Source organism: Chionomys nivalis, chromosome 26 (assembly GCF_950005125.1).
Source record: "Chionomys nivalis chromosome 26, mChiNiv1.1, whole genome shotgun sequence".
NCBI classification, from domain to species: domain Eukaryota; kingdom Metazoa; phylum Chordata; class Mammalia; order Rodentia; family Cricetidae; genus Chionomys; species Chionomys nivalis.
The window spans coordinates 11,486,441-11,501,658 of NC_080111.1; the positions used below are offsets into that span (position 1 = coordinate 11,486,441).

General features: G+C 43.0%; 1 protein-coding gene across 3 annotated transcripts in view; it reads left to right on the plus strand.

The window, feature by feature from the left end:
- Positions 1–15,218, plus strand: part of Ptprm (protein tyrosine phosphatase receptor type M) — a 698,790-nt gene that overhangs the window by 411,965 nt on the left and 271,607 nt on the right. For all 3 annotated transcript variants that reach the window (XM_057758864.1, XM_057758862.1, XM_057758863.1), the window contains exons 10-11: positions 2,204–2,405; positions 6,335–6,437. In XM_057758864.1, the coding sequence (XP_057614847.1) occupies positions 2,204–2,405; positions 6,335–6,437 (305 nt within the window). The remainder of the gene's footprint in view (positions 1–2,203; positions 2,406–6,334; positions 6,438–15,218) is intronic.

Genomic DNA, 15,218 nt, shown 5'->3' on the forward strand with positions numbered 1-15,218 from the left:
GGGACTCCTGCTGCAGGACTTAATCCAGGCTCTACTCCCAAATCCATGGCCTGACTGGTCCTTTATAGTTTAGATCTCTCAGATTTGTCAGCATCTCTTTCCTCAGACATTTTGAATGGCTCTGTGGAACGTTTTCCCCCCTGACAAAGCTTCTTCTATGAACATTGATTGTTTTTCCCATAGTTGGTGTTTTTAATCGATATATTTTATTGTTCAGTTCCTCCGTTCTTACACACCCAGGACAGATTCTTCCCTTTCTGAAGTCAGTGCCTGGCCCATCTGCTAGCCACAGCATCATCATTCAGTCAGTGTATAAGTGCAGCCAGCAGGTGTACAGAGGCCACTCGGTCCTGTTCTTGGCCAGTGAGCATGAGCAGTACCCAGAAGGCCCTGTAAGTGTCCATGGAACCGTGAAGACATGTCACCTCGCAGAGCAGAGGGCAGCATCAGCTAGATAGACAGGTGACCCCAGATCTGAGGAAGAAGCAGAGTTTGAGGTCTTTTACATTTGCTGTGCTGACATGCTGAAGTCCAGATACCAGAGCAGACAGGAAGGCGACTTGTCCTTTGTTCTGTACTCAATTCTACGATAACACTCAGCCTAGCTGAGAGCCCAGTTATGTCCCATTCTACTTACCCTGCTGGACAGGGACAGCATCTGAGTTACCAAAGAGACCCCCTGCCCAGAACATTCTGGGCACGTTCGGAACCACTCTACAGGTGTTACGAGTGTGAAAATGAATGAGCAGATGAATGTTGGGGAGCAATCACACGTGCCACATTCCACTCCGGAGGGTTCGGGATGGAGAGCTAAGCTAGGAAGCTGCCATGGAGGAGGCTCGGCCGCAGTCCTCCCCGGCTGCTGCGGATGCAGCTGGTTTCTTGCCTACTCAACTTGCTCAGCCTCTGAAGAGCCATCAGTGAGAGGGTTAAACAGAACCTGCCTGAGTCTGGTGACACCAGCCACTGTCGTGATTAATATACATGGCAAACATTTCCTTGCCAAAGCTCAGGTGACTCAATCTAAATATTCTTTCAAAGAGGTCTTCTTAATTATAATGACACGGTATAAATATAAGAAAAAAAAAGAATGTCAATTATCACTCCGTATAATAACAGTGCCAGTGTTCCTGCACGTAAATTACAAGTAGGTTTACCTATTTAGAAGCTTGAAAAGTGCTCAGTTTTGCAATTTAAAACTTCTGAATATGCCGCATTTAAAAATTATGTCATTACAACCAGTAGAAGTTAGTAATCACCACTAAAGTGTGTGCTCTTGAGAGCCTGATGAACTATCACAGAAAGCCGTTTTTAAAATCACTTGAAAAGCAAAATTTAAAGGCACCTATGTTCCATTTATTTTCAAACATTCCAACCTCATCCAAAGTGAGAATGTCTATTCTGTGGCAAGTATGGTGAAGATACCTCGGGTCACGCTCGCTGGGGGACAGCTGCTAGTCACTCGTAGCAATTTAAATCTCAATTTGATTTGATTAAAGTTCAATGAGATTTCTAATTCCTAGTGTCCATAGCCACATTTCACATTCTCAATGGCCCCATACAGCATGTGGCCAGTGTGTTGATTAATAGGGGATAGAAAATTTCCACCATGACAGACAGCTCTGTTGGACAATATTGCTCTGAAAAATGTCGGGGACTACTCTGACCCATAATAGCTGTCCATTTGCAGCACCAAGACTTACTGGCATGTGTCTCGGGTTTATTTCTGGAGCAGACATTGTCAGCCACATGGATGGAAATACTTCAATGTAGCCTTGTTTGCGGAATACAAGTACCCTATTCATGGCCAAATCAGATAATGGCCAAAGATTAGAGATGAGGCCTGTATTCTTGCCAGTGCCCATCAGTCTGAGCCAGTTGCCAGCTTGGATTTTTTTTTTTCCTAAATCAGCTAATAGAATACACTAAAATCAACCAATTTCCCTCTATCAGATCACACTGAACCCATCTTTTACATTCTAACCTACTGGGTTTAAGTCCCTCCCACTAGACAATAACAAACAACTCGAAAGTTTGGGCTAGGTTCTTCTGCATCTTCACTGGACTCGAGGTCGGAAGCATCTAGCCTTCGAAGGGTTTCTCCCGATAAGTCTGACAGCCCCCATCAGAGGGCATGTTGGATAAAGACGAGATGGACATCTGTCTCCTCTGGAGTCATCATTATGTTCTTTTCCCTTTGCAGATCACCTACAAAGCAGTCAGTTCCTTTGACCCGGAAATTGATTTATCCAACCAAAGTGGAAGAGTTTCCAAGCTGGGAAATGAAACCCATTTCCTGTTCTTTGGCCTGTATCCTGGAACCACATACTCCTTCACCATCAGGGCCAGCACAGCCAAGGGCTTCGGACCTCCGGCAACAAACCAGTTCACCACCAAAATATCAGGTATTGAATACCAACGAGCTGATGCCTTTCATCAGAACTAGCGCTTTGTGCCTTTTCATTGCTCTTGTCAGGAATAGAAGGATAAGATATAATGATGGATTTTATTATCACAACTATGATGATAAAATAAAAACAGACTCAGAGGCTAAAATATCATGTCTTTTGTTTTTGTTTTTTTTTTTTTTTTTTTTTTTTTTTGGTTTTTCGAGACAGGGTTTCTCTGTGGCTTTGGAGCCTGTCCTGGAACTAGCTCTTGTAGACCAGGCTGGTCTCGAACTCACAGAGATCCGCCTGCCTCTGCCTCCAGAGTGCTGGGATTAAAGGCGTGTGCCACCACCGCCCGGCTCAGAGGCTAAAATAAAATGCTGCATGTATTTAGCATCTACGTGTGTTTAGCATAGCCCTCCTGTATTAGTGCATGGCCAGCGTTTTAGCAGTTTGCCTTGAAGGATTTGATTATAAAACAGAAGGCTCTGGTGAGGCCCTCTAGCCTCCTTGGCAATCCTTGGTCACCAGAGCAGCAGTGCTGGAGAAACTCTGACATAAACCATGAACTCGGCAGAAAAGCAGCGCTGTGCTCTGCTGTCCTTTGTTTACCATTCTGCATTAAAGATGATGTTCATGACATCACACACTCAGCAGCTCCAGCTTTTTACAGACCCAATTAGATCACCCAACAAAAGATATGATTTGAGGAATATTTCTGGTATGTTCATCTGTGTGGTAGATGCCCGCACTCCTCAGACAGGAGGAAATGAAGTTGCCATCTGGTATAGGATGTGTAACCATAATGAACAGAATTCCATGGATATTTTTTTTCTTCCTCCTTTGGCTACGAGTGGCAAAATATTTGGGTTTTGGCTTGAATTTTTTGTAGTGTGTTTTGTTAGCCATTCTTCTGTCATTATGCCAAAATACTGGAGGGAGGGAAGGAGAGAGGGAGGGAGGAAGAGAGGGATAGAGGGAGAGAGAAAAGGAGGGAGGGGGAGAGAAATAGAGACCGCAACTTGAAAGAGGAGAACTTTATCTTAGCTCACAGTTTGGAGGTCTCAGACCGTGGTTGGTTGGCCTCGTTGCTCTGGATCTGAGAAGATGCTGCATATCTTGACGAGAAGTGTGTGACAAAACACAACTGTCACCTCTTGGTGACTGGAAAGCACAGAGAATAAAGGGAAGATGCTGGGACAAAATGACCCCTTCGAAACCTCTCCCTCTGTGACTTACCAGTCTGCAAAGGCTTACTGCTGGCTCATAATAGCCCATTCAGATTTTAACTCATCAACCAATTGATCCTTTGATGAGATTTGCAGGTTCCTGATCCACTCAGGACGCACTGGTATCATATACTGCCAGCCAAGCTTTCAATATATTGGCATTCTGGTGATATGTTTATATTCAAGGCATAACAGCAGGGAGACAGCAGACAAGTTGACCAGCTCCAAGGGCCAGCTCGGTGACATTCAGCATGGTTTCTGTACTTACGATCCTTTATCCTTGGCTTTGTCAAAGGTTTCGTTTGAAGCAGAAGGAAATCCGTGTTCAAACCTAGAGTATTCTAAATGTTCTAGTAGGCTTGAAGGGAAAAGGGATTTTTTTTTAAGAAATTGTAACTTAAGGGACATTTTATATGTCGTGAGATTCTTTTTGTGTGTGTGTGTGTACACACATTTGACTCGAAGATTAATATACATCATTAGGCTATACGGACAGAGCAAGGATGGAAAGTAAGTTTTCCTTGGGAGGTTAAAACATGGCATAGATGAACAAATCAATTCCTAGAACAGTTATTGGGATTGGAAAAGAAAGCCTGAATACTGGGATGATCTTTAATGTATTTCCTCTGATATTAAGTGACTATATCCCTACTAATATATTTCATCAATTTCTCATGGTGACTCAAAGAGGAAATCTATGCCAATGTGTATTGCTTCCAAGTAAGTTTTCTTATTTTTTCCCCAGTAGAGAACATATTTCTGTATTATCATAAGGGAAAAGTTCCATTAGAAAAATAATTAAGCTTTCCCATACATTATATAAAAATTTCAACGAATATGAGTCTGGATACCTCAAGTTCATATAATTCCATTCCAAAGCAAAGAAACTTGACATTTCAGTTGCCCTGTACAAGCTCATCAAAAGTAATGATTTGACTTTTATGATATTAAGACAATATTGCTATGCTTGGTTCCCAGCTACTTGGGAGGCCTTGGCAGGTTTGCTTAAGCCCAGGATTTCGGGGTCAGCCTCAGCAAACACAGCAAGATCACAGCTTGGGCAAGAGGCATTGGGAAGGGAGTTAGATTATAGTTCCTGAGCCCTGTTTTTTATCTAAGAGAGAGAACTATGCTTGTACCCAACACACAATTGATTGTTGTGAAGTAAAGTTAATTCTTAATGGAATTAGAATTGATTTTGAATGCTTAGAAAATTTTTATAGATGTGACTGATAAGTAACTCACAATTTTTACATAAAACGTTTTTCCTGTGTAAGACAATTGAGAAGTCTGCTCACAGAAAGCGATCTTTAGGCACCTCTGCCTACATGTGGTTGGGACTGGCAGCTCGCCATTTGCCGTTCCGTGCAAAAGGGAGTCTGTGAATCTGGGGGAGGGGTAGGTATTGAAATACACAGTTGCTAGGCTATGTGGAGACACCATTTCTATGAAAGAGAGAATGCCAAAAATGACTGGGGAGCTCATAGCTGGAAACTGTTGCTAGCTGGGGCAGGAAGAATCTTTTATTTCGTTTTAACCTGTGGTCACTAGTAGATTTCCTGTGGTCTGGTGATGGGCCCACACCCGTATATGTATGGGCAGCACTAACTGAACTTAGTAGGTTGTTAAAAAAAGAAAAAGGAAGGAAGGAGGGAAGGGACTAAAGAAAAAGAGGACTTGAAGTTGGGAAGGATTTGTGGGAGTTGGAGAGGAGTGTAAGGAAGTAGATTTGACCTTGTTTCATTTTATAGACATCTAAAGTTCTCAAGAATAAAGAAAAACCCTTTAAAACATTTCCCTGTTAGGAAGAACTCGAGTTTGCAGACTGTTTAGAGATCTGTCTTCTTGAACTGCCATAATTCGTTGCCTAGACTAAAACTTCAGAGAGGATTAATGTGTCTCCTTTTCCTTTTTCATTTTTTTTTTTATTCAGAGTCTTATGTAGCCCAGGCTGGCCTCAAATTCAGTATGTAGTTGAGGATTGTCGTGCTCGCCTTGCCTCTGCTTCCTGGGTGCTATGATCACAGGCCTGTGTCACTGTGCCCAACATTGATGATGCTGGAGATTGAACTTGGTAGTTTGTGTATGATAGGTAAACATTCTACCCACTGAATTACACCCCAAGACGGAATGTACCTACAGCCGGTACTGAAGAAAATGAAACACAAGAGAAAGTCGAACCCAAGCTGTTTGTGCTTCCTCATTTCTCATGTGTTTTCCACTGCCCTGCTTTCCCCAAGAGTCCACTACAGCAGGTCTCTCTGGCTCCCAGCATCCTCTTTAAACTCCTGGATGGGTCTCTAGTACATGCAGAAACTTGACTTGAATGAGAGGAACATGGCATTCAGGTGACTACTTCAAACCATCTACATGCCTTTAAGGCACACTGTTTCCATTACAGGATACAGAGTCTAAGATAGTGTGTTGTCAGAGACATACTATAAGCAGGTAGGTGGAACAGAAATGGAAAAAGTGATCATCACTAACACCTCAACAGCCCCTTTTGCCCCTTTCCATCCTCAGCTCAGGATCAGAGGCGTTGCTTGACTTGAGCAAATGTCCCTGTTATTTTGTGTCTGGAATGTATGTATGTCAACCTTGGGTGTGGTGAACTGATAACTATTATTTGATCTCTGTCCTTTGTCAAAGAAGTAAAAAGCCACTAAGGAGATAAACAAGAAATAATGAGTCTCCCATCTAATCCTTTATCCCTAGCACCGTCCATGCCAGCGTATGAATTTGAGACACCTTTAAATCAGACCGACAGTACGGTGACGGTGATGTTGAAGCCTGCCCAAAGCAGAGGGGCACCTGTCAGGTAAGGGGCAGAGGGAGGGCCGTGCTGGCTCCAACAGAAGGAAGCGCCTGTCATGTTTGCTAATTTCTCCAGTGTTTTCTAGGGTTTCCCATGCCCCCTCCTCATTAGCTCTCTTTAAAGGATGGGACTGAGAAGATGAAGGGGCCTCCATGGAAGTGTATATAAATGTCGTGTACTCCACTAAAAAAGAGTTCTGTGGATGCTGGGGAAAAGTTCCAATCTCCTGGCCAGGTGGCTTGCTTCTCAAAGGATAACTGCCTCCTGCAGTTCAGGTACCCAGGCCCAGAGGACATAGCTTCCTGAGCTTTAAATGGGCTGGGTTTCTCAAGAATATTTTTAAATTGACCCAATTCTCAAATGTGTATTTAATATATGATTTTTTGAAGGGAAAGAAAACTGTTAGAAAAAATCATGATGTCTTCATTTGAAATTAAGATTATCACTAACATCTAGGTCCAATTACTCATTCCATTATGATTTATATCAACAGAAAAGTACAGAGCAGGAATGTTACAGTAAATAAATTAAAAAGATATTTATTCTTTCTAGGAAGGTTACAAAATAATTCCAGGAGTAGACCTATCCTAAGATCATATAGCTAGTCTGTATAGATGAAATTTATTCTTGTTTCAGTGGGATTTGGCTATTTAACCTCTGCTTATCTGAACAGACACCATTCCATTAACCTCGTGTTCTGGCTAGCACGCCCCACGGAAGCATCTCCATCCTCAACACAGGCTATGTGCACTTCATCTCGGGGCTCCTTTTGGAGAAGTTGGTCCAGTGAGCCTCTGAAAACCTGACTATATGCAATCACATTTCTACCTCCATGTTACTTGGCAAATAGTTGGGCTTCGTTCGCTTGGCAACACACATGAACACAACATGCACACACACTGATGTATGGACACATGCACACACACACAGGTCAAGGTTCATGAAGGCAAAGGTCACGGAAGAATACTATTAGTTGATTAGAGTAGAGATGTAGAAGTTTATATTCACAACTTGAGAACTGTGGCAAAACAATTGGTATTCTGTTCTGTTGAATTATATCTCATAGTCCCTCTTTGGGTCAAAGGAACATTTAGCTAGAACAGTGAATACAGACACATTTTCCTTAGCATCTGTGCTGTTGCCACGGGGGTTGGGGGTGACTTGACTGTGGCCCCCTGGGCTGAGTTTTGCACACTGTAGAGGTCTGATAATTTAATAAGCCCAAAGCACATATTTCCCAGGTGCTGTCCAGGACACGTGTATCCTTACAGCCATAGGTCAGGCATTTTTCATTTCAAAACCCTGAATTTCCATCCACTGAAAATGTATGCTCTGACCACAGCCTTGGGAGTATCACCTACTTTCTGACCAAACTAGCGATGTTTTCAGACTCAACAATACTGAGCACAGTTCTGTGTATTCTGAGAATGATCACAGAGAGTCAGTGGTCACCAAGCTTTCTACTCTTATGTCTGTGAACACACACACACAACTGAATACTTATGAGAGTTCAATTCACAGCTTAAACTCAGACCTTATGTCAACTTTATAAAACCCATCTCTCTTAAATACGAGAAGATATGAGTTTCCACAGTGGTCACAAAACCATCAAGTTCAAAAGCGCCCTGACCGCTGTGGAAACCCAAATCTTCTCTCCAAGTTAGCTGGAAGGATGCGCAGTTCAAAGGAGCAGATTGTCTCGGCACACATGTGAAAGGGGAAATGGTCACAGCCTCACCTGGCAAGGCTTTAGTCTTCTTTCTTTCCTGACAGCAAATGTCCCCTCCAAGAGACTCACTGTACACAACCGCACAGTGGACTGATTATCCATTGAAAAGATAGAAGACCCATGTATCTACAAAGACTGCACTGGGAGACAGACAATTTCGACAGTTCCCTCCAAATGAATAGGGTTTGTTAAGCCCTCAATTTCCTTTAATGTTCAGAGAACTAAGAACTCTGATTGAGAAATCATATGGATCTCCACTATAACGCCATTGTCTAGATTAAAGCACTGAGCACATCTGGAAATTTGCAAAATGCACACGAAATCATCCAACTGCCATACAAAACTCGCCTCCCAAATGATAAAACAAAAGCTGGAATGAGGACAGGAAAGGGGTAAACATCTGTTTGCTTTCCTGGTTTCAAGAGCATTGTGTTCAGAAACACCATCATCATGTGAGCTCCTAAATGCATTCCTCCCATTGATTTGATTTTCCTTTGCTCCATTCGTCGGTGTTGGAACTCATTTCTCCTTTGCTTATGTGCTTCCCTGGGTGAGTTTGTGGTATTGATCCCACTATCAACTCTCAGCTTGTTTAAGACAGATTCCTGAAATTGCACATAGCTCTCCATGTAAATGGCTGTTGTCTTTTTATTGACCAACAACATCAGCTCTGTCACATAAAATTATTTAATCCAGAGATGGCTAAGAAGAACAAAAATCCCATCATTCCAGCCAGCAAACTAGCGCCAGGGATAGAATTTAAATGTCTTATGTGTGGATTCGGTTTTCCCCTCAACAGGACAGGGAAGGGCTTAATTTTCTTTTACTTGGTTAGCGTTGTCTCATTTGTGCCTTCTCCCCATCACTCATTCTGTATAGACATGATCCCATAGAGAAAATCCTTAGGATTTGGCAGAAAGGAAGCAACTAAATAAAGGGATGAGTTGTATGTGAACTGTTAGTTTCCTTGTGCTGTCGAGAATACTTTCAGCTGTGTGTGTGTGCATATATGTGTGTGCATCCTTGTGTGCACGTGTGTGTACATATGTATGTGTTCATGTTAAGGGAAAGCAGAATGAACGAATGAAATTTCCCTGTATATGGCGGTTCTATTGAACTTGTCTATATTGGGTTTCATGGTCTAAGCTGGTGAGAATGACTGACCAGGTCTCTTCCTCAAGAGGGCACCAGATCTCATTACAGATGGTTGTGAGCCACCATGTGGGTCCCAGGAATCAAACTTAGGACCTTCAGAAGAGCAAGCGGTTCTCTTCACCACTGAGCCATCTCTCCAGCCCTAAGGGAAAGCAGGTAGTGAAGGAATTGTATCTATTTTCAGAAAACATGTCCCACTTCCTGAAACTGGCTTGGCGTTGGCACTCTGTGAAAACTGTTTCTCTGACTTCTTCTGCATGCCCCCAGCTAGTCAGCAGACATTGGTGTCTGCTAAGGAGAGTCAGCACAAGCATGCCTGTGAGCCCAGGTCATCTCAGAGCAGAGACTCGAGGATGTGGCAAGTATCAGTGAAAGAAAAAGATAGGCAGGCACCCGGCTTAAAGATGCTTCCTCTGCTAGGAATGGTGTTGTTGACATACAGATGATGATGGTTGCGAACATGGAACTTGAGAAGTATAAACAGGGTATTTTTAAAGCAGTTTTATGGCAGGAATAGCCATTCTGTTTGTCTCTCCACGACTCTGAAAGATCCTTACAGTCCATCAATACTGTCTTTTTGGTACACATAAGAGCATCAACATCATGGGTTCTTCTGAGGGTTGAGTGAACTAGTGTGTTTTAACATGCTTCAGACCTGTCCATAGTAGTCTGTACATACCAAATGCTACATGGTGTTTGCGCTTGCTTTGCTTCTACAGACCAATCAATGATCCAGGCCATGTAGACTCCCCTAGTCCTCTAGCCTTTCCCCTGTCTCTTTTTACTCAAACCTGAAATGATGAAAAATAGAATTTTACCCCAAGGTCCAAACCAGGAGCAGAAGGAGAGAGAGCACGAGCAAGGAACTCAGGGCCATGAGGAGTGCACCCACATACTGAGACAATGGGGATGTTCTTTCAGGAACTCACCAAGGCCAGCTGGACTGGGTCTGAAAAAGCATGGGATAATACCGGACTCAGTGAACATAGCGGACAATGAGGACTGCTGAGAAGTCAAGAACAATGGCACTGGGTTTTGATCCTACTGCACGTACTGGCTTTGTGGGAGCCTAGGCAGTTTGGATACTCCTCTTAATAGACCAGGATGGAGGTGGATGGTCTTTGGACCTCCCACAGGGCAGGGAACCCTGACTGCTCTTAGGGCTGATGAGAGAGGGGGAGTTGATTGGAGGACGGGGAGGGATATGGGAGGCGGTGGTGGGGAAGAGACAGAAATCTTTAATAAATAAATTAATAAAAAAATAGAATTTTACAAAAATGTTGAGCATCTGACAGTTGTATCCATCGGCAAAATTATAAATACTATTTCTGCAGTTCTCAATTCTATGATGCACCTTAATATTTGATGGCATGTGGCTCTTTGATTAGGACTTGATCTCATAAGGAGCCAATTCTCCTGATTCTATCTGTACATAACAGCTCTCAGGCAAAGGCGGTTGTCTCTCCTGGTTCTTCCGCAGCCATTACCTAGCTATGGCAATCATCTCCTCCGTCACATAAACTCAGTTCCGAAGTAAAAGAAACTGCTTGCTGACCTCTGCAGGACGGTCAGCTCCACGCTGAGGCGCGCCTGGGAAGAGTGACTCAGGAGCAGGTGGTATTTATTCTTGTTCTTTACCTCAGTGAGTCACTTCCCAGCTTCCGTAAATCCCATCCCTTTGGGACCTCTTTCTATTTATGTTAAATTCATTCCCCACATTCTGGAGTTTTGTCTTTCCATCGAACTTGAATTAAACTCTAGGTATGAGGAGCCAGTTTGATAGCAACTTGAAAATGTGATTTAGTTCTTACGATTGACTCATATGGGTGTGCGGCTCCGATTGTGCGGTCTTACTGAGTCAGCTGAGTGTGTTGTCAGACTCATCTGTGGCTACATTCTCCTCCACATGCATTCGGGTCGCTCGTGAGATACTTACAAAATCAGTGTCCACTGGAAGATAATCTCCTGTGGGAGAGATGCATGCGTTCATGTCACTGCCGTGAACTTTGCTGCTGGAGGTCTGACTGAGTCATAGTTTAAACCCCATACCAAGGCTCCATCTCTGGCTGAGATGCCTTCCAGTCTGCTCATCGGGGTGCAGGCACTCACAAAGATCAAAAAGCCATTCTCTCCTTAAACCTGTTTCCTGATGCCAGAATTCTCCTGTTTGAACAACATTCATGATAGCACAATCTCCTCTGTGTGTGATCAGAAACGAATGAGTTCCTCTCTGTCCACCACCTCCCTCTGTGCTTTTTTCGGGAGTTTACTCATATTAAAGAGGACACTCTGGATTCCTGTGTGCTGCCAGGGGTCAAAGGTCCCTGATGCATTTTGGATGATCATGTCAGTCACCTTTTTGAAAATTCATTTTGGAAACAGTTTGTTCGCCAAGAATCCTTTGTAATAAGCTTTAAAATGGCAGGGAAGATATAGTAATAATAACAACAATAATCAACAATAACACTAATTAATAACAATAATAATTAACAGTCATAATAACAATGCAGATGTGTTGCACCATTATTTATACAATGACATTTATACAATGACATTTAAATTACCTCTGCCTCCCACTCTTATGCCTTAATACGTAAAAATATGCCACAACCATTTCCCTTTTCAGAATTCCTTTTCTTCTCCATAATCTTCCACATGGGGGTCTGCATGTTAGATCCAAGCCCCTGTCTCTTTGCCAGGGCCTCCCTCACAGCGCAGGTCACCGAGACACACGGCGTTGTGAGTTGGTCTTTACTGTTTGAATGGGTACTGAACCGTATGCTAAATTATGAGAAATTATAGAGCCTGGGAGTGATTATGCAGGCAGGAGTGACTCCCAGTTTGCCTGCAGTGCTTCAGAGAGAAGATGGAAGCCAGCCCAGAGCGCAGGCATGATGGCAGGCCCTTTCTCCCACCTTTCCCTAAGACCTCTCTCTATGTTCTTCAGCTTGGGCAGCTTGAGTAGCTTGTATCTGGGCTTCATGCCCTTCAGCGTAGCTATGCCTCCAGTGAGCACTGATAAAAACTGAGCACTGATAAAAACAGTGGTCACTTTGAGGGCTCCCCCATGTGAGTGTAGGTCTCTTAGAAATACGTAGAGTAGGGCCCAGCCACCACTGTCCGTCTGCTCAATGACACAGGCGACTCACGAATGACTGGCGTGAATGGAGAAAGTATTTGCTACCCAAGGCTTTGGATTCTGTGTTTGCTGCTGTTTTTACTGGATGGCTGGCTGGCTTGGTTGTCAGTTTGTTGAGGCAGTGTCTCACTATGTCTCCTAGGCTATCCTCTAAATCCTGTGTTCATGAGATCCTCCTGCCTCGGTCTCTTGAGTAGCTAGAATTAGAGCTGTGTGCCATCATGTCCATTTATGTTCTGTTAATTCTATTTTTATCAGAATTTTGGAGGCATGGATGATGTATAAATAGCCTTTTGAGTGTTATCAGCTAATACAATGACTAGATACTAGATTCTGTCACAAATCTTCAGTGTACTAGATCCTACTAGACACTTTTGGTATAAACGCTGACACCCCTGTGTGTCCTATGACTTTGTGTCCTATGCATACCCTTTTCAGATTCTTGTGTAATAGTTTGTTCTGGTATCATCTGTCCCTTACGCCTTTAGACTGGCCTTCCCAAGGACAGACAGGCCATGCCATACTCTTCTTTGTAGTCCTTCCTGGTGCCTGCTATAAATGCATATGGAAAGAAAAGATGGTGAGGACTTGCGTTTCCATCTCATTCATTGACATCACAGTTTGTCAAGTCTTGCTTTAGGAATAATGAAATGTCCAGGCTTGAGAGAAACTCCATGTGAGTGATTTAGTGTCAACGCTGGAATTGGTTTCCTGTGGTTAGCAGCCTCAGTCTTTTCTCAGGGACACCCGCTCGGTGTATCTCCTCCCCTGGTGGTCACATCTAACTATAGTTCATCTGGCGTCAAACCATAAAGCTTTGCGGGGTGAAAAGAATCTAAAATAAATCTAAAATAAATAAACATACAGGAATGAAGGTTCTGGACGAGTGTCCCTTCTTTGAAACTTTTAGGACCAGGAAGGTTTCAGATTTCAAATTTGAGGAAATTTAGAGCTAAGTGTTTAGACTATTGGTTGAGCACCCCTGAAGTTCAAGATGCTGCAAAATTCTAAACTTCTTTTTAAAAATACTTTTACCTTAAGGACACTCTTAGCTTCTCTTGGTATGTCTTCCATCGTATTGTTTCTGTCCCTGTATATGTCATTAGAGGTGTTGAGTTATATTCACTATGGCAACTGACCTTGAATTTTCATTTTTATCATCATGTCTTGTTATAAGTCATCGTGATTGAGTTAGACAATCTTAGCCAAACGAGGAAATGCGAAGGAAGATGACTTTGTTGTTGGAAGCACCAGAAGTCACTCTGGTTGTCCCATCTAAGGCTCATTTACTCAGAACGTAGTACCCAGTGTGAAGCTTAGTACCAGGTGGTCTTTACCAAGCTTCCCAGCCTAAGTCTGATGTGTTGGTGGCTTTTTATTATTATCTTTATCTGAAACTTCATGACTACAGGATTTATTTACCCTGCCCTTTGTTCACAATATGAGTCTGTAATTGAGTTCAGACTCTTCATCCAACCTTTTAGCTGTAATTAATATTTTATTAGAGCAGATCTTATCACAAACCCTCAGCACAGTGGGGCGTTGGACTGCTGTGTGAGCAAGCGTGTATGAGCGTGCGAGCATGCACACGGAACACTGGTGACTTACTAATGCCAGGGAAACCCCTCATCATGAGTTATGGCTGAGAGATCATAAAATATGCATGTGGAGGCCTGAAAATCCCCCACAGCAAACTGGGGCCAGCCTTAGGATCCCAGCGGAACAAAGAGAAATTAGCATTGCTAACAGAGATTATGGAACCCCTAGGGCCTGTGTGCTTCTCACTGTCCACTGTCTGTATAAAACTACCCACCAGGCATCATTCTTATTGCCTATTCTGTTTAAAGAACCAAGGAATCCTAGTTATGGTGACAGCAGGTTCCATTCTGATTCCAATCCCTCATTTCAAATTAGCGAACACTTTTAAAACCCCTCACTACATCTTACCAGAGTGTTGGGAGCATTTCGTTCATTATTCAATTTAGGAGAAAGTTATATCTGAACAACAACAAAAAAAAAATGGGATGAATGTAGATTTTTGAAGTTGCAGGCAACAAAGCTGAATCATACATTATTTACTTATGATGTGTGATGTGCTTGTTTTATGGATAATGAAAAACTAGACTTCAGAAAGTCATTGATACAATTGCTCCGTTTTAAAAAGTTGTGTGTGTGTGTGTGTGTGTGTGTGTGTGTGAATGTGAATGTGAATGCCCACAGAAGTCAAAAAAGGGTTTTGGGTTTTCTGGAGCTGGAATTAGAGATGGTTGAGAGCCAACCCTGTGGGTGCTGGGAACTGAACTCGGGTTTTCTGCAAGAGCATCACGAGCTCTTAATCACTGGGCCATTGCCCCCACCCCTCCCTTTTTATACTCATACAGAATATGGGCTTTATGCCCCAAACTGCAAATGAAGGCAGAATCACTATTAGACATCCCAAGAATGGTATCAATAAGTCTCTGAAATGATCAGAAGTGCCTCTTTTAAGTAACTGGCCAAGTCATATTGAAAGGGTCATGACTTCTCTCTGACTCCTGTCGTCTAGATCCCTGCTTCTATTGAACAGTTGGGTCACCCCTAAAGTGTCACGTCAGGTAGCCCCCTAATGTTTCATGCTACAAGAGATAGAATCAATGAATAAGAAACACAGACTTCACAGCCAAGTATTTAATTGTGGAATGAGGTGAGTCAAAATCTGAAGTCCAGTTCAAGGCTATGGTGCACTTCCCCTGAAAGGTCTCAGAGTTAGGGGATTGTGGAA